This window comes from Oncorhynchus nerka, linkage group LG4 (genome assembly GCF_034236695.1).
Source record: "Oncorhynchus nerka isolate Pitt River linkage group LG4, Oner_Uvic_2.0, whole genome shotgun sequence".
Lineage (NCBI taxonomy): Eukaryota > Metazoa > Chordata > Actinopteri > Salmoniformes > Salmonidae > Oncorhynchus > Oncorhynchus nerka.
The window spans coordinates 40,775,555-40,801,953 of record NC_088399.1 but is presented as its reverse complement, the minus strand read 5'-3'; the positions used below and the strand labels follow the sequence as shown (position 1 = coordinate 40,801,953).

At 42.2% G+C, this 26,399-nt stretch overlaps 2 protein-coding genes across 9 annotated transcripts in view; one reads left to right on the top strand and one right to left on the bottom strand.

The window, feature by feature from the left end:
• LOC115124474 (AP2-associated protein kinase 1-like) overlaps positions 1–14,500 on the top strand; it is a 31,039-nt gene extending 16,539 nt beyond the window's left edge. For 3 of the 8 annotated variants that reach the window (XM_029653942.2, XM_029653916.2, XM_029653909.2), the window contains 5 exons: positions 928–1,032; positions 1,301–1,402; positions 2,530–2,685; positions 2,987–3,097; positions 10,069–14,500. In XM_029653942.2, the coding sequence (XP_029509802.1) occupies positions 928–1,032; positions 1,301–1,402; positions 2,530–2,685; positions 2,987–3,097; positions 10,069–10,841 (1,247 nt within the window). In that variant the 3' untranslated portion in view covers positions 10,842–14,500. Of the gene's footprint in view, positions 1–927; positions 1,033–1,300; positions 1,403–2,529; positions 2,686–2,986; positions 3,098–3,544; positions 6,884–7,411; positions 8,069–10,068 lie in introns of those variants that run through there. The other 5 variants (XM_029653955.2, XM_029653950.2, XM_029653929.2 and 2 more) reach the window with 5 other exon arrangements.
• A 5,026-nt stretch (positions 14,501–19,526) lies between these two features.
• antxr1b (ANTXR cell adhesion molecule 1b) overlaps positions 19,527–26,399 on the bottom strand; it is a 36,374-nt gene continuing 29,501 nt past the window's right edge. The window contains exons 17-18 of the mRNA XM_029653899.2: positions 26,086–26,166; positions 19,527–21,074 (exon numbers count right to left, since the gene is read on the bottom strand). Coding sequence (XP_029509759.2) covers positions 20,706–21,074; positions 26,086–26,166 — 450 coding nt within the window. The 3' untranslated portion in view covers positions 19,527–20,705. The remainder of the gene's footprint in view (positions 21,075–26,085; positions 26,167–26,399) is intronic.

Sequence of the window (26,399 nt, the reverse complement as noted above, 5' to 3'; positions counted from 1 at the left end):
TCGGGGGAGAACAAATTCTTATTTACAATGACGGCCTAGGAACAGTGGGTTAACTGCCTTGTTCAGGGGCAGAACGACAGATTTTTATCTTGTCAGCTCGGGGACTCGATCAAGCAACCTTTCGGTTACTGACCCAACGCCCTAACCACTAGGCTACCTGCCGCCCCAAACATGTCACACCAGGGTTGGGGGTTTGATTCCCACGGGTGACCAGTACGAAAAAAGTTGTTTTAAACTATGCCCTCACTACTGTAAATCACTCTGGATTAGAGCGTCTCCTAAATTACTCAAATGTAAATATGAATTAATCAGCAATGTTCCTTCGTTGGCTCCCCATGAACTGCGGTGCTACCGTTTACACTATACCAGGAAATGGCCCTTAACGATATGCGTGGATTGAGTGTGGTCATAGTTGTATAGGCATATACATAAGCGATAAATAATGATGTTCTGTACATTCTCTGCAAATAATGGGTGACGCAGGCTTGGAGGATCCACGGAGTGCATCTTTGGAGTAGATTGGCTCATGTACATTTTCTGGAACTAATCTATATAGGCCTATATTTAAAAAAAAAAAAAAAAAATGTAAATACGATATTGTGGTCTCTATACTTCCATCACATGATGTGCTGAAGCTGTGCCATCATTTGTCCTCATTGAACACCCATCCTCCCACATTCCCTACAGCATTTCTTCCTTTCTATTCATCACTTGTCCTTTACCCTCTTCTCTCTCTCTCTCTCTCTTCACCCCTTTTCTCCATCCTCACTTGCACTGCTCAATTTGATGGTGTTTGCTGTCCTGGCCATGACTAAATGTAATGCTGTACTCGCTAGATGGAGTAATACTGCCTCTCACTTTTTCTTACTGTTCTCTCTCTCTCTCCATTTTCTCCTCCTCGCTATTCTTTTCTCTCTGGGCCTATAGAGAAGCTTATTGAGGGACTGAAGTCCCCAGATACACACCTCCTGCTCCCTGACCTCCTGTCCATGGCTGATCCTTTTAGTGGAACTATGGAGGAGGCTGTCAATGGTAAAAAGTACTTTGTCTTTCAGCCTCTCCTGGAGATTTCACAACTTTACCCACTTTTACATTGCTCTCCAAAAGTCAAGGTTTTCCGTTGAATGCTCCATGGGCAATGTCCTCTATCTGCCCTGTGTTTATCTTATTTTGTTCTCTTGTGGGTGTCCTCTTAATCCCTCACTTTCTCCCTGTCTCCACCTCCCTTCCTTGTTCTCCTCCTCCCTTTCTCTGCTTCCCGCTCGCCTTCTCTTCCCTCTCTCTCTCTCTACGTGTACAGTAGTGGGTCCAATAGAGGAGTCTCTGGTGAGTCTGGACTTTCTCATCCCTGGTCTGGAAGCTCCTGTGTCCCAGTCTGAGACAGACTCTGCACTGCTTCCTGGTTAGTTTCTGTCTCACAGGCAAGACGACACACAATCTAGATGTTCCCAGAATACAATGCAACAGTGGAAGATGATGATTTAGATCCGAGGAAACAAAAAGGTTTAGGTTGACATTTTTACTGATAATACCAGCTCCACAATGGTATTGGGTCATTGTGTAAGGTTTTCAGAGGATGGAATGAAGCCATTGAGTACAATGACCACAGTTGATTGATATTTGGAGTGTTTGTCTATTATTAGCCTGGTTAGTCCAGTTACTAACATGTCATTCACAACCAATGTTCTGATTCAAACTGACATGAAATAAAATGGCTAATTGAAATGAAAAAGCATAGGCCCACTTCAACTCTGTGAAAAACAGATGACGTTGTCCTGTTATTTTGAGAATTGGGACGTTTATTATGCTGTGTATGTCATGCAGGGCTCTGTAATTGCATCACCAGGGGCTTTGTTGAATGATTTGATGATGCAAGCAAAAATACACCTCACATCGGTGTCTGCTTATTACTGGACAGGGCAAAGTACAATGACTCACTTACGGTTGGAGACTTTGATGTGTAGTGCCTCTATTACCATATATTCTATTTTTATAACAGTAGCAAGGGCGAAAGTAGCTTTTTTTGCCCCAAAAAATCTCAAGCAAGAATTTTGCTAGGACTGTCTGGGAATGGTGTGGGTGGGGAAGGGAAAACTGAAAACTAGCTGTTATTGGCAGAGAAGTTTAGAACGTTCTTTGTTATCTGTCTATTAACCAATTTATCACATGGTGACATCACCATGGGAAAGCCAAAACTCCCGCCCATGCAAACCTGCTGGTTAGAAGGTCCTATGTAGACTGTACACAACCAGCAACCCTCCGGAATAACACTGATCAAATTTTCTCACACTTTTACAGTGTTCGTTTCATCAGCTGTTGTAGAATATGATACAAAACACAGGCAAAACAGAATTTTGACTGCGCTGAGCCTTTAATAAGTGCTACTAGGAATATGTATAGCATTATTCATACTTTGTCCTTGGTGCTTTAAAATGTTTTACTAAACATTATACAGTGATTCATTTATCCTGAACTAACAATTCCTGTTACCTTGTCTAACTCTCACCTCCTCTGCCCTCCCTCCCCCAGACCCCCTGTTTGGGGAAGACACTCTGCTGGGCTGCTCTCTCATCTCTCCCCCCTCTGGAGCCTCCTCTCTCTCCTCTGCTCCCGCTTCCACTGGCACTGGGTCTGTTCTGGATGAGTTTGACCTGGTATCTGCGAGTTGCACCCAGCTGCTGGCAGGTAAGGCACACCCACAAGCCCGAACTGTGCCACTTAGGCTTACAATTGGAGAGGCGAGTGTGCTCCCGTTTAAACGTGATGTGTCCCGTAGGAACAACTGATTAGGTTATCCCTGTTAAGAGGCTAGCTCTAGTCACAACTACGCTAGCAGGCTCTACTGACTTGCATTCTAACTCTGAACCTCTGTAGCTGCGCGTCACCGCCTCCTATTCCTCCTTTATCTCTATTTCAGCCATTTCTTACTCCTCTCCCAAACACCTTAACCTCCCCTTCCTCCTTTCTCCGGCTTCTTCCTCTGCAGACTCCTCTGATCTCCTGATCTCAGGCTTTGAGCCTGTGCCAAGTGCAGATACGGGCAACGAGGATGAGTTTGACCCCATCCCTGTCATTGGCTCCAAAAACTCCTCTCAAGGTAAGGACAGGGTGGTGTTCAAGGCAGCCTTCATGCAGGGCCAGGAGGAAGGGCAGAGAATGGGTTTGTGGGCCTTGTCCCACACTCTGAGATGATGATGTCCTACTGTTCCTCAGCCATGGTCAGATGAATTCTGGGATTGATTTCAGTCAGTGTCCTCAGTAGTGTAATTGAACCCTGCTCCTCTTCCCCTCTTAGATTAATCTGAGTAGCCATTCTCCCTGTGTGTAGTTATTCCTTCTTCTAACGACGCTCATAGATTGTATGTGGAGAGCAATTCCGCTTACTTCCTGTCTTTCTCTGTCTTCTGTAACTGCATCTTCTCTTCCTCTTTTCCCTGGCTTCTCTGTCTGTTCTTTATTCCTTCCCCTGCTTTCTCTCCCTGTCCTTCCTCCCCCCTGCTTCGCCCTGGCCCACCCCCTGCCCCCCTCGTCTCTGTCCGGCCAGTTTCAGGAGGCCACTCTCGCAGTAACAGTGGCAGCTCTGAATCCAGCCTGCCCAGCCTGGCCCGCTCCCTGCTCATGGTGGACCAGCTCATCGACCTGTAGAGGGCGCTGGGGAGCCGGGAAACTAAATAGAGAGAGAGTGGAGTAGGGGGGGGGGGGGTAGAAGTAGTGACGCTCGAGAGGAGAGTAGACCCCACCATTAATTGTTACACCCCCGTTCCACTATTCGTTCCCGTGACTAACGCTTGTTCCATGTAAACTCTATCTGTGATTCCAAACACACTGGGCCATTGTCCTGTTCGTGTTTGTCCCATGCCTCTGGTATTTATTCCCATCATGCCTCTGGTATTTATTCCCATCATGCCTCTGGTATTGATTCCCATCGTGCCTCTGGTATTTATTCCCATCATGCCTCTGGTATTTATTCCCATCGTGCCTCTGGTATTGATTCCCATCGTGCCTATGGTATTGATTCCCATCGTGCCTCTGGTATTGATTCCCATCGTGCCTCTGGTATTGATTCCCATCAAGCCTCTGGTATTGATTCCCATCAAGCCTCTGGTATTGATTCCCATCATGCCTCTGGTATTGATTCCCATCATGCCTCTGGTATTGATTCCCATCAAGCCTCTGGTATTGATTCCCATCAAGCCTCTGGTATTGATTCCCATCAAGCCTCTGGTATTGATTCCCATCAAGCCTCTGGTATTGATTCCCATCAAGCCTCTGGTATTGATTCCCATCATGCCCACCACTTTTCTTCTTCTCCCCTCTGCCCTCTCATTTCATGCTTTCACAGCATTTATATTCTCTTGCCCTTCTGGGGTCATCATGGCAAACAAGGTCACGGCATGCTGCTTCTACCTTTTTGCGTTCACGACACACTAACTTCATCCAAGAGTTCTTCTTTCTGTAGAATGTTTCACCATGTTTTATTCCTGTCTCTGGTATGTCTAGGAACAGTGTCCAGTCACACGGCATTGTGTCCTATAAGGACCCAGAGAACTCCACTCTTGTAGTTGTTGGCTCGTTGTTATGGTGCACAAGTAGATGTGTTGTCTCCTTTTTCCACTGTTGTTTCACTTGGATTATTATTTGTTTGCGCACATTTGGTAACACCAATATCACACCGTTGATTTATTGTATATTGTAGACAGAATTATTTCAAGGGTATATCTGCCAATTGAATGATCTACCTGTTCAGTGGCCGTGTTGCCAGGGCTTGTGTTTTAGCACTTAGCATGAGGTATCATAGCCTGCAGGCGGAATGGATGGGATGTCAGATCTAAAATGACTGGAACAGTCCACCAGCTGTTCCCGAGGTTGAGCCTTCCTTATATGTGTAAATGAGCGAGTAAGTTCTTCTCAAAAAGCGAATACGTTCGCACCAACATAAGGCTTTAAGCCTACAATAACAGAAATGTGGAGTTAACATTCCCAAAGGAAGAAGCTAAGATGTGAAAGCACGAGCTTGGCTAGGGAGTCGGCTACACGTTGACAACGTTGATGCTTTTCGAAAGCATTTATTTGCTAGTTTTTCTTTTCTTGCCTGACTACATGTATACAGACAGTCCATATCATCCCTTTCATTTCAGGCAGTGTGTGCCCACGCAATCATTCCCTGCAAACGTGCATTCCTACGTGTACATAGGTCCTATATCATAGTCATTTATCGGCCCTACATACTGTAAATGTATGTTTACCTGCAATACCCACGGACCCAGTGGTCTTTACGTTTTGGTTCCTCAAAAAGTAATTGGTCAAATGTGCTCTGTTCTTCATCTGTCATCATAGCGTTACATTGTGAGAAGAAAAGAAAAATCTATATATAGAAAAATTAATTTCATATGTAACTAATATTAAATGTGAGTATGAATAGTGTTAGAGAATGAATGTATGAACTGAATATTAGTCTATAAATAAAGATGGATAATATATATATAAATATAATTCTTAAGATGACTATTATAGAAGAAATTCATTATGTTTTTCCTGTTTGTGCAGCTGTGTTTGAGAATGTGTTTCTCGCCATATTTTCTCCCCGGATTGCTATTGTGACATTAGTAAAAACATACAGTTATGACAATCTTAGCTTTGATCTGTTGAGGGTCGGGTAGGATTTCTCCAAGTAGCATCTGTTTACTTGCCTTCACCTAAGGAGGATTGTAATTATAAACAAACTAGTTTGTTGTGCAATGGGACCACGACACAGGGAACTTGACCATGTCTTATACTGTACCATACTTACTCACGCTGTACAAAGGCAGAACTACAGTCTTCGCTGAAATAGTGCTGTGACTCCATGCTTTCTCCGCACAGATTTGACATGATCAAAAAGATGCATATCAAAGCATGACCGTGTTGTTGAATGTTCTGGTTTGTTGGTAGACAGTGTTGTCATTGGTGTGTGTGTGTGTGTGTGTGGACATAGAGTAATGTAACTCCTAGCCAGTCTGAGTTGTTGGATGTGATGCGGTTGTGTTGTTGTTTGAACTCGCTGCAGAAACAGTGACATCGACAGTGGTGTCGGTGTTCGTCATATTGAAAAGCACAGGCCGTCTTGAATTGCGCCGAGTCACTCTGTTGCCTATAGAGGAAGCAAGCCACTGTATCTGAGAGTAGAGCATCTGTGTCTTTTTGAGTGGGACCACTGGAGTCCGTGATCTGATTTGAATATGGTGAACGGAAAGAAATAATGACTCGTCATATCATGTTGTCACTACTGCAAAGTGTGTAATGAAGTGGTTGTGTATCAGACATGGGGGCAAGCACTACACAGGACTCCACGACCACCACATACACGCCCTGATAGGACTGCTCGCTATGCTGTTATGCTGTTGGGCATTTAAGGAATTACAGATAATTGCTCTACTGCAGTATTCGAAAACGAGGCATGCCAAGCAACAACACTTATTGACAGTATTCTGAAATCCAATGTTGTGTCCCATCTTTCTCAGGCTTTTGTAGACATGTGCAACCAATGGAAGGCTTAAGTTCACATCTTAGCCCCCCCTCTTCACACCATCTGCAGATAGATAGATACTCATGTGGCTATTGACCTATGCAATCCTTGCTTCTTCCTGTAGACACCACTGTGCTGTTGTAAAGGTCTTGCCCTCCAGGTAGTTACATTTGTTGTTGTAAAAAAACGAGAACCTTCATGTTACCCTGTTGTTATTGCAAAAAGTGGAAAAAGCTGTTGTTCTGGATCCCTGTCCGTTTCTATGACACCCAATCCTGCGTCAGAGCTGTGATTTCTGTGTGCACAAATCTATTTTTGTGAGATAACTAAAGAATTACAAAGAAAGGGATGTCGAATAAACATATTCATGTAAATGTACTGTTGTGTGGAGTATTGATTGAGTGACTGGGGGGGGGGGGGTTGTTGGGAATTTGACGCCCTCACAGTGGCAGTCATGTGGTTAATGTAATGGATTGGCAGAAAGATTGATTCAGAGGGAGAGGGGCGACACATTTTAACTATATGTTGTCTTTCAACAAAAAAACGCTTCTACTGAAGTACCATCAATTCAATCATGTACTGCAAATTAATCACTAGTTATTTTTACCTTATTTACACATGCACAGAGGTTTAATTACTCATGTTTGGGAGATGACATTCGGAGTGGATTTCATAGTTTCTTGAGAAAATATGATGGAAAATATTCCTAATCCTTGTTTTGAATACATTCACACACTTTTAGAATTTTGATAGGGATAACTCCTATACAAGAACTCACACACATACTTATTTCCATGGTGGCTCTCATGTCATATTAACTCTTTTAAATTGGGGTTAACCCCATTAACCCTCCCCTTCTGGAACTGCAAGCTAACACTGCTCTCTGTCTGCTCCCTGTCTACACAGGTAAGACTGCCTCTGTGGAAATGCATGCCTGCCTGCCTGCCTGCCCCTCTGTCTCTTCCTTACTGTGGACCAATTAGTTTTCTTTTATATCCTACTATTAAAGAGAGGCACAATCAATATAACTATTATCATGGAAAATTGCATACAGAACCTACAAACCCTTTGGATGATTGAATTATTTTCCTTCCATCTGTTTTCATTTTGTTCCTTTGCAAAAACATATTTTGATCAAATGTCACTGAGTTCAATGCGACTAGTTTTTTTTTCTCCATCCTGTTCATATTTATATCTGATTCTATAACTCTTGTTTATCATGTATTGTTTTTTAAATTTATTTTCATTCTGTATAAATACATTTCAAGTAGGTTTTGTTGTAAATATCATACTCTAGCCCAGGGTTGTCAAACTCATTTTGCCCCGGGGGCTGCATTCAGTCTTCAATGAGGTCTGGAGGGCCGCACTGAAAATGTGTCATTTCTTGCCATCACAATTTGCAGAAAATAGTCATCTCCATATTTTCTATGATTCCTGACTGTCAAGCTTTTATGTTGGTGATTATTAGTGAGGTGGACACAGTCAAGTCACACTCCTTGACTTTTTCCATATTTTGTCTTACAAAGTGGGATTAAAATGGATTTGTAATCGATCTACACACAATCTGTCTTGTCAAAGTGGAAGAATCTTTTGGTTTGATCATTGCTACACAGCCATTTTCAAGGCAAAACTGTAATTGTTCCTAAGTGGCATAGTGTTATCTTGGCAAGCAACTCAAGTGTATATTTGGCTTCGTGTTCTAGTCTTGCTGAAAGGTACATTTAAAAAAAAAAACTTTCACCTGATAACTTGACTGAGAACACAGTCAATTAGTTACAGGGGATGATTAGGTGGCCAAGATGGTATGAAGGCCAGATTGGGAATTTAGCCAGGGTTTAACGCCCCTACGATAAGTGCCATGGGATCTTTTGTGACCGCAGAGTCAGGACACCCGTTTAATGTCCCAGCCAAAAGACAGCACCCTACACAGGGCAACGTCCCCAATCACTACCCTGGGGCATTGCGATATTTTTTTAGACCAGAGGAAAGGGTGCCTCCTACTGGCCCTCGAACACCACTTCCAGCAGCATCTGGTCTCCCATCCAGGGACTGACCAGGACCGACCCTGCTTAGCTTCAGAAGCAGCAGGCAGTGTGATGCAGGTTGGTATGCTCCTATGTCTGTTGGAAAGCAGAGCGAAACAAGTTTTCCCCTATGATTTTGCCTGTGCTTAGCTCTAGGTTTTTGTCCTCAAAAAAACACTTCCCTGGTCTTTTTTGATGACAAGCATACCCATAACATGATGTAGCCACCACCATATTTGAAAATATGAAGACTGGTACTCAGTGATGTGTTGGATTTGCCCCAAACATAACGCTTTGTATTCAGAAAAAAAAAGACAATTTCTTTGCCACATTTTTTTGCAGTATTAGTTTAGTGTTAAACAGGATGCATGTTTTGGAATATTTTTTCTTCTGTACAGGCTACCTTGTTACGACTTTTACTTCCTCTAGATAGTCAAGTTTAATCGTCTTCTCTGTCATTTATGTTAGTATTGTGGAGTAACTACAATGTTGTTGATCCATCCTTAGTTTTCTCCTTTCACAACCATTCAACTCTATAACTGTTTTAAAATCACCATTGGCCTCATGGGGAAATCCCTGAGTAATTTCCTTCCTCTCCGGCAACTGAGTTAGGAAGGACGCCTGTATCTTTGTCGTGACTGTGTGTATTGATACACCATCCAAAGTGTAAGTAATAACTTCACCATGCTCCAATGGATATTCAGTATCTTCTTTAATTTTACCCATCTACCAGTAGGTGACCTTCTTTGCGAGACATTGGAAAACCTCCCTGGTCTTTTGTTGTTGAATCTGTGCTTGAAATTCACTACTCAACTGAGGGACCTTACAGTTAACTGTATGTGTGGGGTACAAAGATGAAGTAGTCATTCAAAGATCATGTTAACCACTATTATTGCACAACATCTTTACTCCTTAATTTATTTAGGCTTGCTATAACAAAAGTGTCGAATACTTATTGACTCAAGACAATGTGTGTAGATCAGTGACACAAAATCCAAATGTAATCCATTTTAAATTCAGGTTGTAACACAACAAAATGTGTGAAAAGTCAAGTGGTGTGAATACTTTCTGAAGGCACTGTATGTCCATTATCAAATTGACACTTTCGATTTGGTTTTACACCTTCTAAAGTATTACTGAGTGCATTCCCCGCCCAATTTTGTTTTATTTCTAAATATCAATATCTTATCTGTTAGAGCTTGCTAGTTCTCAGAAAAGGATTGCCCCACTCCCCTGTTCTCACACTACTTTCTGAGGGGCAATGGCAGCTTCAGATTGCTCTCCTGTCTGGTCTTGTTTGACTTACCTTTCAGAAATTCAATTGACACATTTAGATTTTCAGTGCCGATTACAAAAGTAACTAGTGTATGTGAATGGTATGTCAAATCATATTTAGATTGTATATCATTTTCCGTCACATTCTGTGCACACCATAACAAAACTAGTCATTACAATGTGTAATGAACTTGAATGTTGGTTGACTATCCTGGTTTATTTAAACGGCCTGTCAGTCTGACTGTTGTCCTCTGTACCCTACAGACCTGCAGAGGGAACCTAGCAGCTGTGAGACACTACCAGGTTCCTCCAGGACCGACAGCTCTGGACCAGCTGTTGAAGAGGAGCACAGACAGAGACTTCCCTTTGCCCACAGCAGCATCATTCCCCCCTCACTGTACCCAGATGAGACAAACTCCCACCCGTTGCTTTCTAAGTCCTCTGACCAGCCAATCAAGCCTGGCCAGAAACAGTCCCAGTGTCTCTCACCTCCTACACAGCAGCACACAGTCCCCTCCCCTGATATCTTCCTGCAGGCCCCTTTCAGGATTGCAGGGAAAGAAGGGAGAGATGTGTTTACCAACTCCCCTTTCCCTCTGGCCCACAAGCCTGCTCTGCCATCTGATCCTTTCCTCCAGGCCCCCTTTGGGAAGAGGAATGAGATAGCTGGGGCTGCTGTCTCTGTCTCCCACCCTCCACAGCCCAACAAACAGCCCCTCTGCCAGGTCCAGCCAAACACCCACCATCCCCATAGTCTTTTACATCCCAGTGTCCAGGGGACGGCCCTGTTCACACCTGTTGCTGCCCCTAGGCCCATCATCTGGCAGGCCCAGCCCAGGTACTCCCGGTGCTCAGAGGTCCCCCTGCCCCAGCAGCCTGTCGCAGCCCACCGAGTGGTCTCCAGTGTGGGGCAGCAGGCTGCTGTGGGCTCGGTGGCTGTGGGCCCCCTGCACTCCTGGACCATTGGAGGCAGAGCTATAGTGGATCCATTCATCAGGGCCCCCTTCCACCCCAGATGCCAACAGGGAAAGCCTTGATATCTGGACCCCCCTTCCCTCTCCCCAAATTCAATATCTGGCCCCACACCAAATGCCAAAGCTGGCCTCCATCTAGTGCCTACATGTAAGGGGGAGGTTATCAGCGGAAGTCTGTCCCAGGCCAGCCCTGCTCTTTCCCCCTGTGGAGGGCATAACCCAGTCCCAGCAGCCCTCTTGTAAGTGTGCAATCTAGATTCATCTGGCTCCCTCTGTTGAGGATGTAATAGGTAGACTGACTGTTTTTCTGTGCAATTGCAGTATTAATCATGACTCGCTCCACCTTGCCCATATTCAACTTGTTTTTTTACACGCTCGTTCTACCTCAGCTTTCTGATTTGCCTTCAGATGAAACACTGGTAGATTGCAGCACTTCATTTGCATTTCATGAGGATTTCCAGGACACATCAAACTGCTAAAACTATATTGAAAATAAAGATTGTCCAGGATCGTTTCACTTTAAAAGTACTAATGGCAATCTACACTTTCTGAATTTGAGAAATCTCCCGCGTAAAAGGAAAAGAAGAACAAAGGATTTTGTTTTATTTGTTGAAGGTTTGTGTTTGTATACTTACTGTATATATTTTTTTTTTACATTGTTTTCAACACCATGTTAATAATATACTAATGTTGTGTAAATCACATTGGGTTTATATGGTTCGACTTGATATACTATGGTAGTTCTAAATTACATCAGTTGAGTATTTGCCTGCCTCTGTCAAACGTATATATTCTCCCTCTATTACTCCATACTTTTTAACTGTTGTTTTACGCAGTTTCCTTCTTAACAGGTCTTTAAATGTTTTATAAAAAGACCTGTTGTCAACAGCAAGAGGAAAGGCTTATCGTGAAGGATACTTAGCTTTGGTCCATAACCATAGCAGGAGTCTCTATGCTGTATTTGAATGTCTTGGTAAGTTACTATGGATCAAAATGCACTCTAACATACAGTAATGTTATATGGAGGCCAACAGACAGCAGCTTGACACTGAGTATTCCAAACATTAGGAACACCTTCCTAATATTGAGTTGCCACCCCACCCCCACCCCCCTTGTCCTCAGAACAGCCTCAATTCGCATTGACTCTACAAGATGTTGAAAGTGTTCCACAGGGATGCTGGCCAATATTCCGTCTAAGCTGCGCTCGGGCACGCAGCTCCCTGGGACTGCTGCAAGAAATATCAGAGTGCGCAGAGAAGCACGAGATTGAACTTCACGCAACTTTCTAGTTTTCCCTGTTAACACAATCACCGTTTCCCTTTACTGTGGGAATTGTGATCAAATCAACACAATATTAGCAACTTTCAATGCAACATCTCGAAACAAAACAAAATATGCAAGACTTAGTATGCAAAACTAACTTTACAAGAGATTTTGTTTGTTGGCAGAACGCATCAGAGCAGGATTCTATTACATTGACAGGCACGACTCGGGCACATACTCAACATAGACCGGTGCGGCATAACCAATCAAAGCTGCAGTAGGCCTATATGCAAATAGACCATTGCCATATATGTATCAGTGCCATTCCTTTGAACTGGACTGTGTTTACAGCATCAGCGGTCATGGGTAGATGCACTTGTTTTGATATCAAAGTGAACACCACACATTGGCTGCTATTGTAGGCTGAATGATAGAACAGCTATTTCCATGTTAAAATCTTATGGGATGCATTTCCCCATTTGTTTTTGATGGTTGGCCACTCTTGTTGGACTACATTATGATCAAATAGCCACAGTAGCCTACTTGAACACTGTTAAAACTAACTTTTAAAGCGGGTACAGCGTCAGTGTTCACAGAAAACGCGTGCCGGAAGTTGCACAGAATTTGCACATTGAAGTTTGCGCTCAGCAGAAATTTGCTCAATGATGAAACATTTTTGAGGGAACATTGATGCCTGCCCATATTGACTCCAATGCTTCCCACAGTTGTCAAGTTGGCTGGATGTCCTTTGGGTGGTGGACAATTCTTGATACATATGGGAAACTGTTGTGTGAAAAGCCCAGCAGCATTGCAGTTCGACACAAACCGGTGCGCCTGTCACCTACTATCATATCCCGTTCAAAGGCACTTAAATATTTTGTCTTGCCCATTCACCCTCTGAATGGCACACAATCCATGTCTCACCTGTCTCCAGGCTTAAAAATCCTTCTTTAACCTGTCTCCCCACTGATTGAAGTGGATTTAATATGTGACATCAATAAGGGATCATAGCTTTCACCTGGAATCCCCTGGTCAGCCTGTGTCATGGAAAGAGCAGATGTTCCTAATGTTTTGTACACTCAGTGTATATTGTACACCTATTTCCCTTTAATGCATAATAACCTACTTCTAGCAATGATTCTCAAACCTTTTCACCCTACAGACCATAGGAAAAGTCTCTATGTACCACCCAAAGGCAAAACATTTAATAATATGCCACATAATATTGATGACGTAAATGAAAGACTTCCTTGTTGTGCCTTACATTGCACTTCAGATTAGGAACCTCTGACTTATCATTTTCCACATTCGATTAATACTGTGTGGATGGCGTATGTTGCCGTATTTTTTTCTCTCTCACTTTGTGCGCGTCATTTGGACGAATGCTGTTACGGATTTAATATGCTCTTGTTATCTCTCTCACTCTGGATGTGTGTCTATTCCTGGTATTGATCTATGAAGTTCCATTCATATGAAGGGGGTGTTGAGGACAAGCACAGCAGTCTGATGCTCTCACCTGTGATTACTGTTCAACAAAACCCTCACTGGTCAATGCTTTGTTAACATCTACACTGTGCTGTAAACAGAATGAAGGATTTTTCATGAAATGATGTAGTAGGCTGCTTGTTTCTTATTATTCAGTCGCTTTACATGTCTACCAATCTAATTAAACATTCATGTTAACAATATGCTTATTTACACATTTGTGATTGTCCTCACTGTCAAGTGGCATTCTTACCACTAATGACTCAATTGTTTGGGTCATTGTTTGGGTCCAGAGTGATCGGTCAGAAGGGTATTTTACCAAATGTAGTCCTTCTACACCATGGAAGTGAAGAGTCTTTTATATCTCTGATTGCTTCAGATGTTCTCAGCATCATCCTCACCATGTAGGACATTGCAACAGAAATAGCGGTAGTAGAGAGATCTACCTGTCTGTCACACAGAAGGAGTTGATCCAGGGGCAGGCCAGAGGCTCAGCGCTCCCTTGGGTGTGTGAGTCTAGTGCCTAACCTTCTCTGCCAGGGCTCTATGGCATCATAGTTGGCCTTTGCTTTTACTGCCTCCAGCCCCTCTGCCACCTAGTTTAGCTCGTTGCCGTTGGCACTGTGATTTGCCACAGGCATGCCTATATGAGGTCACTCCCGACAGGATTGTGTTTCTGTGTCCTTCTATAATAGCTCATTTAACCCATTTTAATCCCATCAGTCACAATAGTGGGGGGGGGAAATGTTGTACTTTACAGGCTCTAGAGAAGTTAAAGTTGTACTTATCAAAAATAAGTATTATATTATGAATGTGTCTAGTGTGATTCAGAGCTGTTTCATACGATTTTTCAAAATGGTCACAAGACCACAAGCATTCATCTACAAGGTGTACTTTTACAGAAACATTTGGTACTAGAAGTCTGTATTCAACTGTTTAAAAAAACAAATACATTGTTGAAATGTTCAAATATTGTCCTTTGTACCTGTCATTTTTAAAGGGTCTAGTCTACATGTGCCTTCATTTTTGATACATTGCATCCCTGATGCTCGTGGTATATGAAAATATCTTAGTGGTCACATTTGTGACCAATGGGAAAATATAGTGGCTCTAATTTCATAGCAGATTATTTATTTTTCAATAGATTGAAGTTGAGTTAGGTAATGGATATACATGATCAAGATGATCTTGTAGATGATTTGACCATTATCCATTAGCCAAACACATATTTAAATCAATGATTTTAATTGTAAATGTCATATTGTGTTATTTCAGGGAGAATTGGCCATGTGTAGACCCATACACTCAATTAGTGTAATATAACTTAAATATATAATGTCAATAGGTGTGTTTAGTATCTCTTTCACAAGGATAGACCTGGTTTATCAGAGTACTGGGACATAGCCACAGGTGTACACCTGGTTTTTATGGGTATTTGGGCTGAGATATGGAGGTGTAGATCTGGTTTAAATTAGTATTGGGACTCAGTCAAAGGTGTAGACCTGGTTTGTACTTGAGCTGAGGTGCAGGGGTAGACTTGGTTTACAGTTTGAGTATTCCGGCTCAGGCCAGGCTTAGTTGACTAATTGGATTCAAGCACAGGTGCAGACTTTAGGTACCGTGTGTAATTTGGACCTGAAGTACAGGTGTAGACCTGTGTATAAATTGGGACTGATATGTGGAATTACACATTTTTATGACAATTGGGGCTCACATGTAGCAGTAGACCAGTTGTACAGATGAAGTCGGAAGTTTACATACACCTTAGCCAAATACAAACTCAGTTTTTCACAATTCCTGATATTAAATCTAGTAGAAATTCTATGTCTTAGGTCAGTTAGGATCACCACTTTATTTTAAGAATGTGAAATAATAGTAGAGAGAATTATTTATTCCAGCTTTTATTTCTTTCATCACATTCCCTGTGGGTCAGAAGTTTACATACTCAATTAGTATTTGGTAGCATTGCCTTTAAATTGTTTAACTTCGGTCAAATGTTTTGGGTAGCCTTCCACAAGCTTCCCACAATAAGTTGGGTGAATTTTGTCTCATTCCTCCTGACAGAGCTGGTGTAACTGAGTCAGGTTTGTTGGCCTCCTTGCTCGCACACACTTTTTCAGTTCTGCCCACAAATTTTCTATAGGATTGAGGTAACGTCTTTGTGATGGCCACTCCAATACCTTGACTATGTTTTCCTTAAGCCATTTTGCCACAACTTTGGAAGTATGCTTGGGGTCATTGTCCATTTGGAAGACCCATTTGCGACCAAGCTTGAACTTCCTGACTGATGTCTGGAGATGTTGCTTCAATATATCCACGTAATTTTCCTCCTCATGATACCACCTATTTTGTGAAGTGCACCAGTCTCTCCTGCAGCAAAGCACCCCCACAACATGTTGCTGCCACCCTCGTGCTTCACATTTGGGATGGTGTTCTTCGGCTTGCAAGCCTCCCCCTTTTTCCTCCAAACATAACAATGGTCATTATGGCCAAATGGTTCTATTTTTGTTTCATCAGACCAGAGGACATTTCTCCACAAAGTACGATCTTTGTCCCCATGTGCAGTTGCAAACCGTAGTCTGGCTTTTTTATGGCGGTTTTGGAACAGTGGCTTCTTCCTTGCTGAGCGGCCTTTCAGGTTATGTCGATATAGGACTCATTTTACTGTGGATATAGATACTTTTGTACCTGTTTCCTCCAGCATCTTCACAAGGTCCTTTGCTGTTGTTCTGGGATTGATTTGCACTTTTCGCACCAAAGTACATTCTTCTCTAGGAGACAGAACGCGTTTCCTTCCTGAGCGGTATGACGGCTTTGTGGTCCCATGGTGTTTATAATTGCGTACTATTTTTGTACAGATGAACGTGGTACCGTCAGTCGTTTGGAAATTGCCCCCAAGGATGAACCAGACTTGTGGAGGTCTACAATTTTGTTTCTGAGGTCCTGGCGGATATATTTTGATTTTCTCATGATGTCAAGCAAAGAGGCACTGAGTTTGAAGGTAGGCCTTGAAATACATCCACAGGTACACCTCCAATTGACTCAAATGATGTCAATTAGCCTATCAGAAGCTTCTAAAGCCATGACATCATTTTCTGGAATTTTCCAAGCTGTTTAAAGGCACAGTCAACTTAGTGTAGGTACACTTCTGACCCACTGGAATTGTGTTACAGTGAAAGATTACTTCACTTATGTCTGTTAACAATTGTTGGAAAAATTACTTGTGTTATGCACAAAGTAGATGTCCTAACCGATTTGCCAAATGACGAAGTGTATGTAAACCTCCGACCTCAACTGTATGTACAGTGTATATATATATATATATATATATATATTACACACACATTTTATGTCCATTAAAATAACATAAAATTGATCAGAAATACAGCGTTGACATTGTTAATGTTGTAAATGACTATTGTAGCTGGAAATGGCTGATTTTTAATGGAATATCTACATAGGCGTACAGAGGCCCATTATCAGCAACCATCACGCCTGTGTTCCAATGGCAGGTTGTGTTAGCTAATCCAAGTTTATTATTTTAAAAGGCTAATTGAGCATTAGAAAACCCTTTTGCAATTATGTTAGCACAGATAAACTGTTGTACTGATTTAAAGAAGCAATAAAACGTGCCTTCAGACTAGTTGGGTTCGATTTACAGGCTCAAAATGGCTAGAAGCAAAGTACTTTCTTCTGAAACTGGCCAGTCTATTCTTGTTCTGAGAAATGAAGGCTATTCTATGCGAGAAATTGCCAACAAACTGAAGATCTCGTACCATGCTGTGTACTTCACAGAACAGGGCAAATGGGCTCTAACCAGAATAGAGAGAGGAGTGCGAGGCCCTGGTGCATAACTGAGCTGGAGGACAAGTACATTAGAGTGTCTAGTTTGAGAAACACACGCCTCACAAGTCCTCAACTGGCAGCTTCATTAAATAGTACCCGCAAAACACCAGTCTCAACGTCAACAGTGAAGAGGCGACTCCGGGATGCTGGCCTTCTAGGCAGAGTTCCTCTGTGTTCTTTTTCCCATCTTAATCTTTTCTTTTTATTGGCCAGTCTGAGATATGGCTTTTTCTTTACAACTCTACCTAGAAGGCCAGCATCCTGGAGTCTCCTCTTCACTGTTGACGTTGAGATTGGTGTTTTGCGGGTACTATTTAATGAAGCTGCCAGTTGAGGACTAAAGCAATATGGATTACATGTTAGGGTTACTAATAAGATTTGCACAGTGTCATGTCTGGGAAAAATTTGGATAAGCATTTTCTATTTAGCATTAAGGAGTTATCAGTGGCTAACTCAAGCAAATGACTTGGTCAGCATCCAGGAAGTGTTCTAAGCATAGGTAGCTTGGGGCATGAATCTTATAGAGCAGGTGTATCGTCTCTGTGCTGGCAGGAACACTGCACCGGGTCTTGGCAGATGGTGGTTATATCCAGAGGTATTAAGGATATACAGTACAGTCGCTAATGAAAGTCTACATACCCCTTGCACAGTCTTCACATGTTGCTGCCTCAAAATGTAATCATAAAATTGATTAAATTACATTTTGTATTCCTATCGATCTACATAAACTAATGGAAAAAAATATATATATTTTTTAAAATGACTAACATAATACAAAATGAGGATGTATCAATTGCGTATGTCTTCACACCCGGGAGTTAATACTTAGTGGAAGCACTTTGGCTGCCATTACAGCTGTGAATCCTTTTGAAAAAGATTCTTCCAACCTTGTACAACATACTGTATATCATGTTTTGGGGATCGAAATTGCTGAAGCTCAGTAAATTTGGATGGGAATCATTGATGGACAACAATATTCAAGCTTTGTTTCTGACTTTTAAGCTGATTTAAGTCAGGACTGAGACAGGACCATTCACGAACACGCAACACCCCTTGGAAAGCCATTCTAGTGTGTTTTTGGCATTCAAATTTGTGTAATTGCCATGTTAAAAAATAAAACTCTATCCCAGGGTTCGATTTTCAGAAGAGGAAGGCTTTTAACTTTTTACCTGGGCTCTGTTCTCATTTCATATTTCTTTTGATTTTATCACACTTCAGTATATGCCAGTGACAAGCATACCCATAACATGATGCTGCCACCACAATACTTAAATACAAAGGGATCAAAAACATTGCATTCACTCCACATTACTGGCCTGTATGATGAAGTGAAAAGGAGCCTGTGTTAAAAATTCCATTACAAATTTTCCGTTCTGTTATCCATTCTAAATACAAAACTACAGGTTTGGGTCAAATCAAATACAACAAAACACAACGTGAAGCCCTCTCTATATTGAAATAGTGTGGTCGTCATGTTATGGATATGCTTGTCATTGGCAGGAACTGGGGAGTTTGTCAGGATCAAAATAAATATGAAAGGGGCAAAGCCCAGGTAGAAAGTTAAAGGAAAACCACTTTCAAACGGTGCTCACCATTCTTCAACAGTCTTTGAAGTATGTTTGCTTCTGTTTGGTGGGTATGGCCTGATCCGTATGGATGTGACCATTTGAAATGTCAAAACTTGTGTGCAGCACACTACATACACATTAACCCTCTAAGCCACCATAATCACACAGTTTTTCAACTGGTCGATCAGTACAGTACCGTTTCTGTTTTGTTGTACTGAACGCACCTCTTGTGTGTCTATCTGGGCCAGGGAAGATGAACTGGGAGAGCAGCGGGAGATAACATGAGAGTTCATCTAAAATGATATTACAAACACATAAAGCTCATTGTACAGGGGATATTTACTGATTTATCAGTCTCACCTCAAACCCAGTACAGACTTCTCAATGCATTATTCATGTCTAGCTATTTCCTCTGAGACGCATTCTGTTTGACGTTAAGTACTCCGCATGAAATAGCCTACAGCGTCCTTACTTTTCCTGAACTTTATCTGTCTACTCTGCTCTCATGCAGTATGTATTTTTGGTTAGTTCTAGAATATAGGTGAAGCTTATCAGCAAAAGTGATAATGAATGACATAACAGGCCATCTTTGTTCTGAAATTCAATTTTATTACAATCTGAAAAAAAAGGCCTGGCTGGTTTTGGATACATTCTGTACATTCTATACATTAATTGGAGGTACTCAGTAAGCATATTCAATACACACTTATCTGGATTGGAAATGGAATTAGACCCTAGTGGATTCACAGAGATCCTCATTCCTAGTTCTGCTGTAGGAATGGTTACACAACCAAAATTCACCATTTAACAACAGCCAAAGGTCACGTCAAAAGGTCAGTGTGCTCTGGCTGGTCCCTGATTTGGCCAATGCTGATTTTAAAGGCATAATCTGTCAGATTTGGAGATTTCCAATGGTAATTTGAATTAATGATATATATTACAATAATGTCGTATGAGCTCAGTACAACTGTCATAACCCAATATCTAAGGTTGCTAGTGTTTTTTGTAACACTGTAAAGGTTCAAAATATCAATAAGCTCCATCCATCAGCTCAAGTAGCAGGATCCGGCTGTTGAAATCACGTATTGTGCATTTAACAGTCCACAGGACATGCTTTTCATTCCTTTGGCTTTAAAAACTCTTCACATGATTTCTGTGTAAACAAGCAAATAAAGTAATCCGTTCTTCCCCAGTCAGAGGTTTTCCTCATTGCTAATGTGTTTGACATGTTTGTCATTCCTTGCAATATACTTATTGATTGATTTATTTTTAAAAATCATTCAGTGATTCATCCATAATACACATAGGTTTGTATCAATCAACATGTAAGTTGTACCTATATAACACATAAAAGACAGAGTTAAAAGCTGAGCCCTTGATCTTTTAACTTGTGAAATACTTTGTTTATCCCTTCTGCTAAAGATGTCAATATTATGTTTCCATTGATTAAGCAAAGCAGTAAAGAGTTGGTATTAACTTCACTGTAGTCTTGTGAGTCTTACAGTAAAAAATTATACAACTTCCTGATCAGTTAGAATAGAGAACATGGAAAATCTAATGGAACTTTGTTTTACAGATCAATTGCTCAGCTTCTCTCTGAACCGTTGAGTGAAGTAGAGCTGGATTTGCTGTCCTGCCTGTCAATCTGTTGATAGTGGTTTGGATTGGTGGAGAAGAGAAAGGCACAGTATTCGGGACATTTTCAGGGGCCCTCAGGGTCCTTGCAGCTCAGTTCTTTAACAGATGCATTGGCCTTTCTTTTTCCTCAGAGAAATTGGTCAGATGGGTGTGGGGGAGGGCGGGAAGGGGGAGGGGCTCTGCATGAGGGTGGGGCCTGAGAAAAAACAGGTGGAGGGTTGGGTGGAGCAGCAGGTAGGGGAGGGCTTACAGAAGTTGGGGGCAGAGCTTGGTTTGGATGGGGGGTGTAAGGAGGGGGTGATGCAGGACGGAGGGGAGTGGATGGCAGGGGTGGAAGAGTGGAGGTGGGAGAGGGGGGCATGTGGGAGAGGTTGCCATGTGAGGAAGCGTGACTGTAGGTGTGAGGCAGACTGTAGATTGGCGTTGAGGGCTGGTGGTAGATTGGATAACGAGGAGCCGGGTAGGATTTCACCCGGGTGAAGCTAATGCACCTGCCCTGTAAATTAGGAGAGGGGGATAAAAACAGGGAAGAGAGCAATAAGAGGCAGTCATCAGGGCCCAGTTTATTTAAAACTTTTTTCAATTTTAGCAATCGAATTCGATTAAATGTTAGAATTTGTTATTTAAAAACGAAAAAAATTACATTCTGAACTTCCGGATAAGGATTCAGTTATCGAATCAGGATTAAATGTTGATTTTGCGTTTTTCAAAATTCTAAAGGCAGTGATTAATATAGTTTTGATGCAGAAAATCAGGATAATCTTGAACCCACAGAAAGGGTGGATTTAGAAAGGTGAAAGGCACTACAACGGAGATATTTAAAATGTAACTAAAATGGGGAGGCTTAAAAAAAACGTTCTTTATTCTGGTAATTAAAGCTTCATTACGTTAAATTTACTGCAATACTGTGGACACCCCTTCGTAGATTCGGCTATTTCAGCCACACCCATCGCTGAAAAGTGTATAAAATTGAGAACACAGCCATGCAATCTCAAACAAACATTGTCAGTACAATGGCCTTACTGAAGAGCTCAGTGACTTTCAACATGGCACCATCATAAGATGCCACTTTTCCAGCAAGTCAATTCGTCAAATTTCTGCCCTGGTAGAGCTGTCCCGGACAACTGTAAGTGCTGTTATTGTGAAGTGGAAACGTCTAGGAGCAACAACTGCTCAGCCGTGAAGTGGTAGGCCACACAGGCTCACAGAACGAAACCACTGAGTGCTAAAGCACATAGCACATAAAAACCATCCTCGGTTGCAACACTCACTACCGAGTTCCAAACTGCCTCTGACAGCAACGTCAGCACAAGAACTGTTAAACGGGAGCTTCATGACATGGGTTTCCATGGCCGAGCAGCCGCACACAAGCCTTACCTCACCATACACAAAGCCAAGCATCGGCTGGAGTGGTGTAAAGCTCGTCGCCATTGGACTCTGGAGCAGTGGAGTGGTGAATCACACGTCACCATCTGGCAGTCCAACAGACGAATCTAGGTTTGGCAGATTCCAGGAAGCTACCTGACCCAATGCATAGTGCCAACGGTAAAGTTTGGTGGAGGAGGAATAATGGTCTGGGGCTTTTTTTCGTGGTGCACAAATCGAGATCCATGCAGAAATGGTTTGTCAAGATTGGTGTGGAAGAACTTGACTGGCCTGCACAAATCCCTGACCTCAACCCCATCGAACACCTTTGGGATGAATTGGAACACTTGACTGCGAGCCAAGCCTAATTGCTCAACATCAGTGCCCGACCTCATTAATGCTCTCGTGGCTGAATGGAACCAAGTCCCCGCAGCAATGTTCCAACATCTAGCGGAAAGCCTTGACAGAAGAGTGGAGGCTGTTATAGCAGCAAAGGGGGGACCAACTTTATATTAATGCTCATCATTTTGGAATGAGATATTCGACGAGCAGGCGTCCACATACTTTTGGTCATGTAGGGTAAATGTATCCAGTCAGTTGTTATATTGAGTAGTGTCAAATAAATACAGAAACATAACCTGTGCAACCTGGGCTTTTTTTTATTTTATTTTTTTTACATTTAATCAGGATAAGAAACAATGCCACTTTATATAATGTTTACATACCCTACATTACTCATCTCATATGTATATGCCGTTCTATACCCTCACTCATATTTTTTCATTTACATATTCTTATTCATTCCTTTACACTTGTGTGTGTATAAGGTAGTTGTTGTGAAATTGTTAGGTTAGATTACTCATTGGATATTACTGCATTGTCGGAACTAGAAGCAGAAGCATTTCGCTACATTCGCATTAACATCTGCTAACCATGTGTATGTGACAAATAACATTTGATTTGATTTAGAATGACCTGGATATTGTAATCCCCTTTTTTTGCCATGCAATCTGATTGATTTTGACCAAGTGTTTCAGAAAAGGATCAGATACCAAATCAAATCAAATTTATTTATATAGCCCTTCGTACATCAGCTGATATCTCAAAGTGCTGTACAGAAACCATACCACAATATTAAGATCACAGAATCCAGATTTGTTTGTGCTTTGAACAGGCCTACACCTTGCCATTTATTGGACAGGTTATGGTACTACTTCTACACTGTCAAAGGGGAATGGATATGAGTGAACTACACTGAACAAAAATATAAATGCAACATGCAACAATTTTACTGAGCTACAGTTCATATAAGGAAATTAGTCAATTGAAATAAATTCATTCGGCCCTAATCTATGGATTTCACATGACTTCACAAGGCTTCTTCTTTCCCACAATAAGTAAAAAATAAGTAGGGCCATGGATCAGAAAACCAGTCAGTATCTGGTGTGACCACCATTTGGCTCATGCAGCGCGACATCTCCTTCGCATAGAGTTGATCAGGCTGTTGATTGTAATTTGCACAGATTTTTGCAACATGGGGCCGAGCCTTATTATGCTGTTTCCAGCTACAATAGTCATTTACTACAACATTAACAACGTCTACACTGTATTTCTGATCAATTGTATGTTATTTTAATGGACCATTTTTTTTGCTTTTCTTTCAAAAACAAGGATATTTCTAAGTGACCCCAAACTTTTGAACAAGTCCGTTAAAATTACACCTACCCCAAGACCTGTGACAATCATATCAGATCCGACCCAGACCTGTGACATTATTTAGAATTCTGGATCTGAACCCGCTCAGGTTCCGGATCGTGTCTCAGGTATTCGGGTACAGGTGGATCAATGAAGACCTCTAACAGGGAGTACAGAGAGGGCTGAGGACACACCCCTGGGGGGCCCATGTGTTAAGAGTCAGTGTGGAGGAGGTGTTGTTGCCAATCCTCACAACCTGCGGTCTGGTCTGCCTATCAGGAAGTCCAGGATCCAGTTGCAGAGTGTGGTGTCCAGACCCAGGGCTCTGACATGGAGGGAACAATAGTGTTGAATGCTGAACTGTAGTCAATGAACAGCATTCTCACATAAGGGTTCCTTTTGTCCAGATGTGTAACATCCGTATGAATAGAGATGGAAATGGCATCTTCCAGGGATCTGTTGGAGCAGTAGGTAAATTGGAGTGGGTCCAGTGTGCCTGGGCCTTGATGTGGGCCACGACCAGCCTCTCGAGGCACTTCATGATGGAGTGAGTGCTATGGGGGCGATAGTCATTTGGGCATATCACTTAGTTTTTCTTTGGCACTGGGATGATGATGGTCTCCTTGAAGCAGGTGGAGACTACAGCCTAGAAGAGGGACAGGTTGAAGATGTCAGAGAAGACGTACGCCAGCTGTTCAGCACACACTCTGAAGAAGCAGCCAGGGATGCCATCTAGGTGTTCACTCTTTTGAGAGTTTTCCCTCACATCAGCCTCGGAGAGCGAAAGCACCTGGTCGTCCGGAGCAGCGAGAGTCCTCCAGGATGGCCCGGTATTGTCTGCCTCGAAGCGAGCATAGAATGTGTTGAGCTCGTCTGGGAGGGAGGCTTCGGTGGGTACCACAGCTGGATTTGCCTTTGTAGTCCGAGATGGTCTGTAGTCCTTGCCAGATGCGTTGAGAGTCTGAGTTGTCCAAACATCAATTGAGTCTGTATGAGCTTTTTGCATCCCTAATGGATTTGCAGACCTCTTACATGCTTGCCTTGTACATGTCACACACCATGGAGTCATCGAGGTTCATTCTGCTGACATTGAATGCTGCAGTACAGGCTCTAGCATGGTACGCACATCTCCATTAGTTTGGGGTATGTCCGGATTGTTATCGTGGATACATTATCATCAACACATATCCTAATGAGGCCTGTTACTGACCATGTATTTTCCTCAATGTTAATGTATGTGTCCTGGGTGGATGAATCTTTGAACATATTCTAATTAGTATGACCAATCTCTCATTATCTTCATTGTTTTCCTTTCTGAATATTATGCTGACTCCATCTTGTCTTTTGTTTGGCTGTAAATGTTCAATTCAGTCATACAAAAACAAGGAGATTTAATGAGGTAGCAACAGCTTATGAAAGATGGGAAGGGAGGAAATTGTGTGGATGGTTCGCCCTATCCTACTATCCACAGCTGTCATTGAGGCCATATAAAAACAAAACTCCCAGCTAGGCTTGAGTTACGGGAAGGTGGGGATGTGGGTGGTGACTAGTCATCTGTCTTTAATGGCTTCAGCAGATTTAAACACATTCCTTCAGGTTGGAGCAATATTAGCACCTCAGCTTCTTCAGCCTGTATATGCCAGGATACGTTATGCCTTCCTCACAGCCGCTCTGTCTGTACACCGTTATTATTTCAATCAGCTGCAACCTTTCTAGTGGATTATTTACTGCCTGGCTGGAAGTGTTTTAAAAGCATTTGGCCAGGGCAGATGATTTAATGAAGAAATGGGCATTGAAGGCATTTAAAAGCTTTAATTGGCTTCCAAAACTGCCAACGTGATGAGTTTAAGGAGTTCATCAAAATTCCCTCTCCTCAGCTGCCTGGTGGAATAGTTTTGATGGAGATTTTTTTTTAGAAAACTGCTGGAAGAACCATTGAAAAAAAAATGTAATGTGCAAAAAGAGAATAAAAAATAAAGATGGTACTGAAGCCTCCCCCTCTCTATTTTCCATTCTGTCTGCTTTGCTCCTCTGACTGTGGTCTTGGCTCCAGACCTTCTTCTTTCCCACAATTTTCCAGGGGTTTGAGTTCTTTCTGTTGAGGATTTGCAACGGAGTGGGCCTAGGCATTACATATTGTGGTCTCTACCTCCTAAACGGTTTCATCTGATTGCATTTTTAAAAATAATTTTCTTACATAACAGTATAATGAAGTGCTGGGCCAGTGGGCCTTACCATCCCTTAGAAGAGCTCTGAAGGAAAAGCCCCTGGAAGCTATCCTTCTCTGACCTACATGTAAGCCTCAGTCACACTGGCTTTCTTAATGAGTTGCTAAAAGTGCCTTCCATGACTCTGCATATCCTCGTATCATCCCGTACAGTGCAGTGACAGCTGGTAGCAAGTGTGGGACGTGTCTTTCTCTATGCCGTTTGTTTTTTGTGTCTTACCTTGTCTCCAGGATAGGGTCTCATCAGAGACACTCTATCATATCCTTTCCTCAGAAACACCCACAGAGCATCCAGCTTGCCCTGAACAGAGATGGGCACAATAAATGAAAGAGAAGAATGTCACATAGATGACAATATGATGATAACAATATTACCTGCCTGAATGCCTGTCAGATGCTTTACTCCGCTCTGGTTTGTTTCTATTCTGTATATGCCAGTAAACAGGTCTTTAGATCAGTCTAACAACTATATGTGTGTGTCTGGCTGGCTGACTATCAAAAGCTAAGCTCCATGACATAATAATAGTCAGTGAG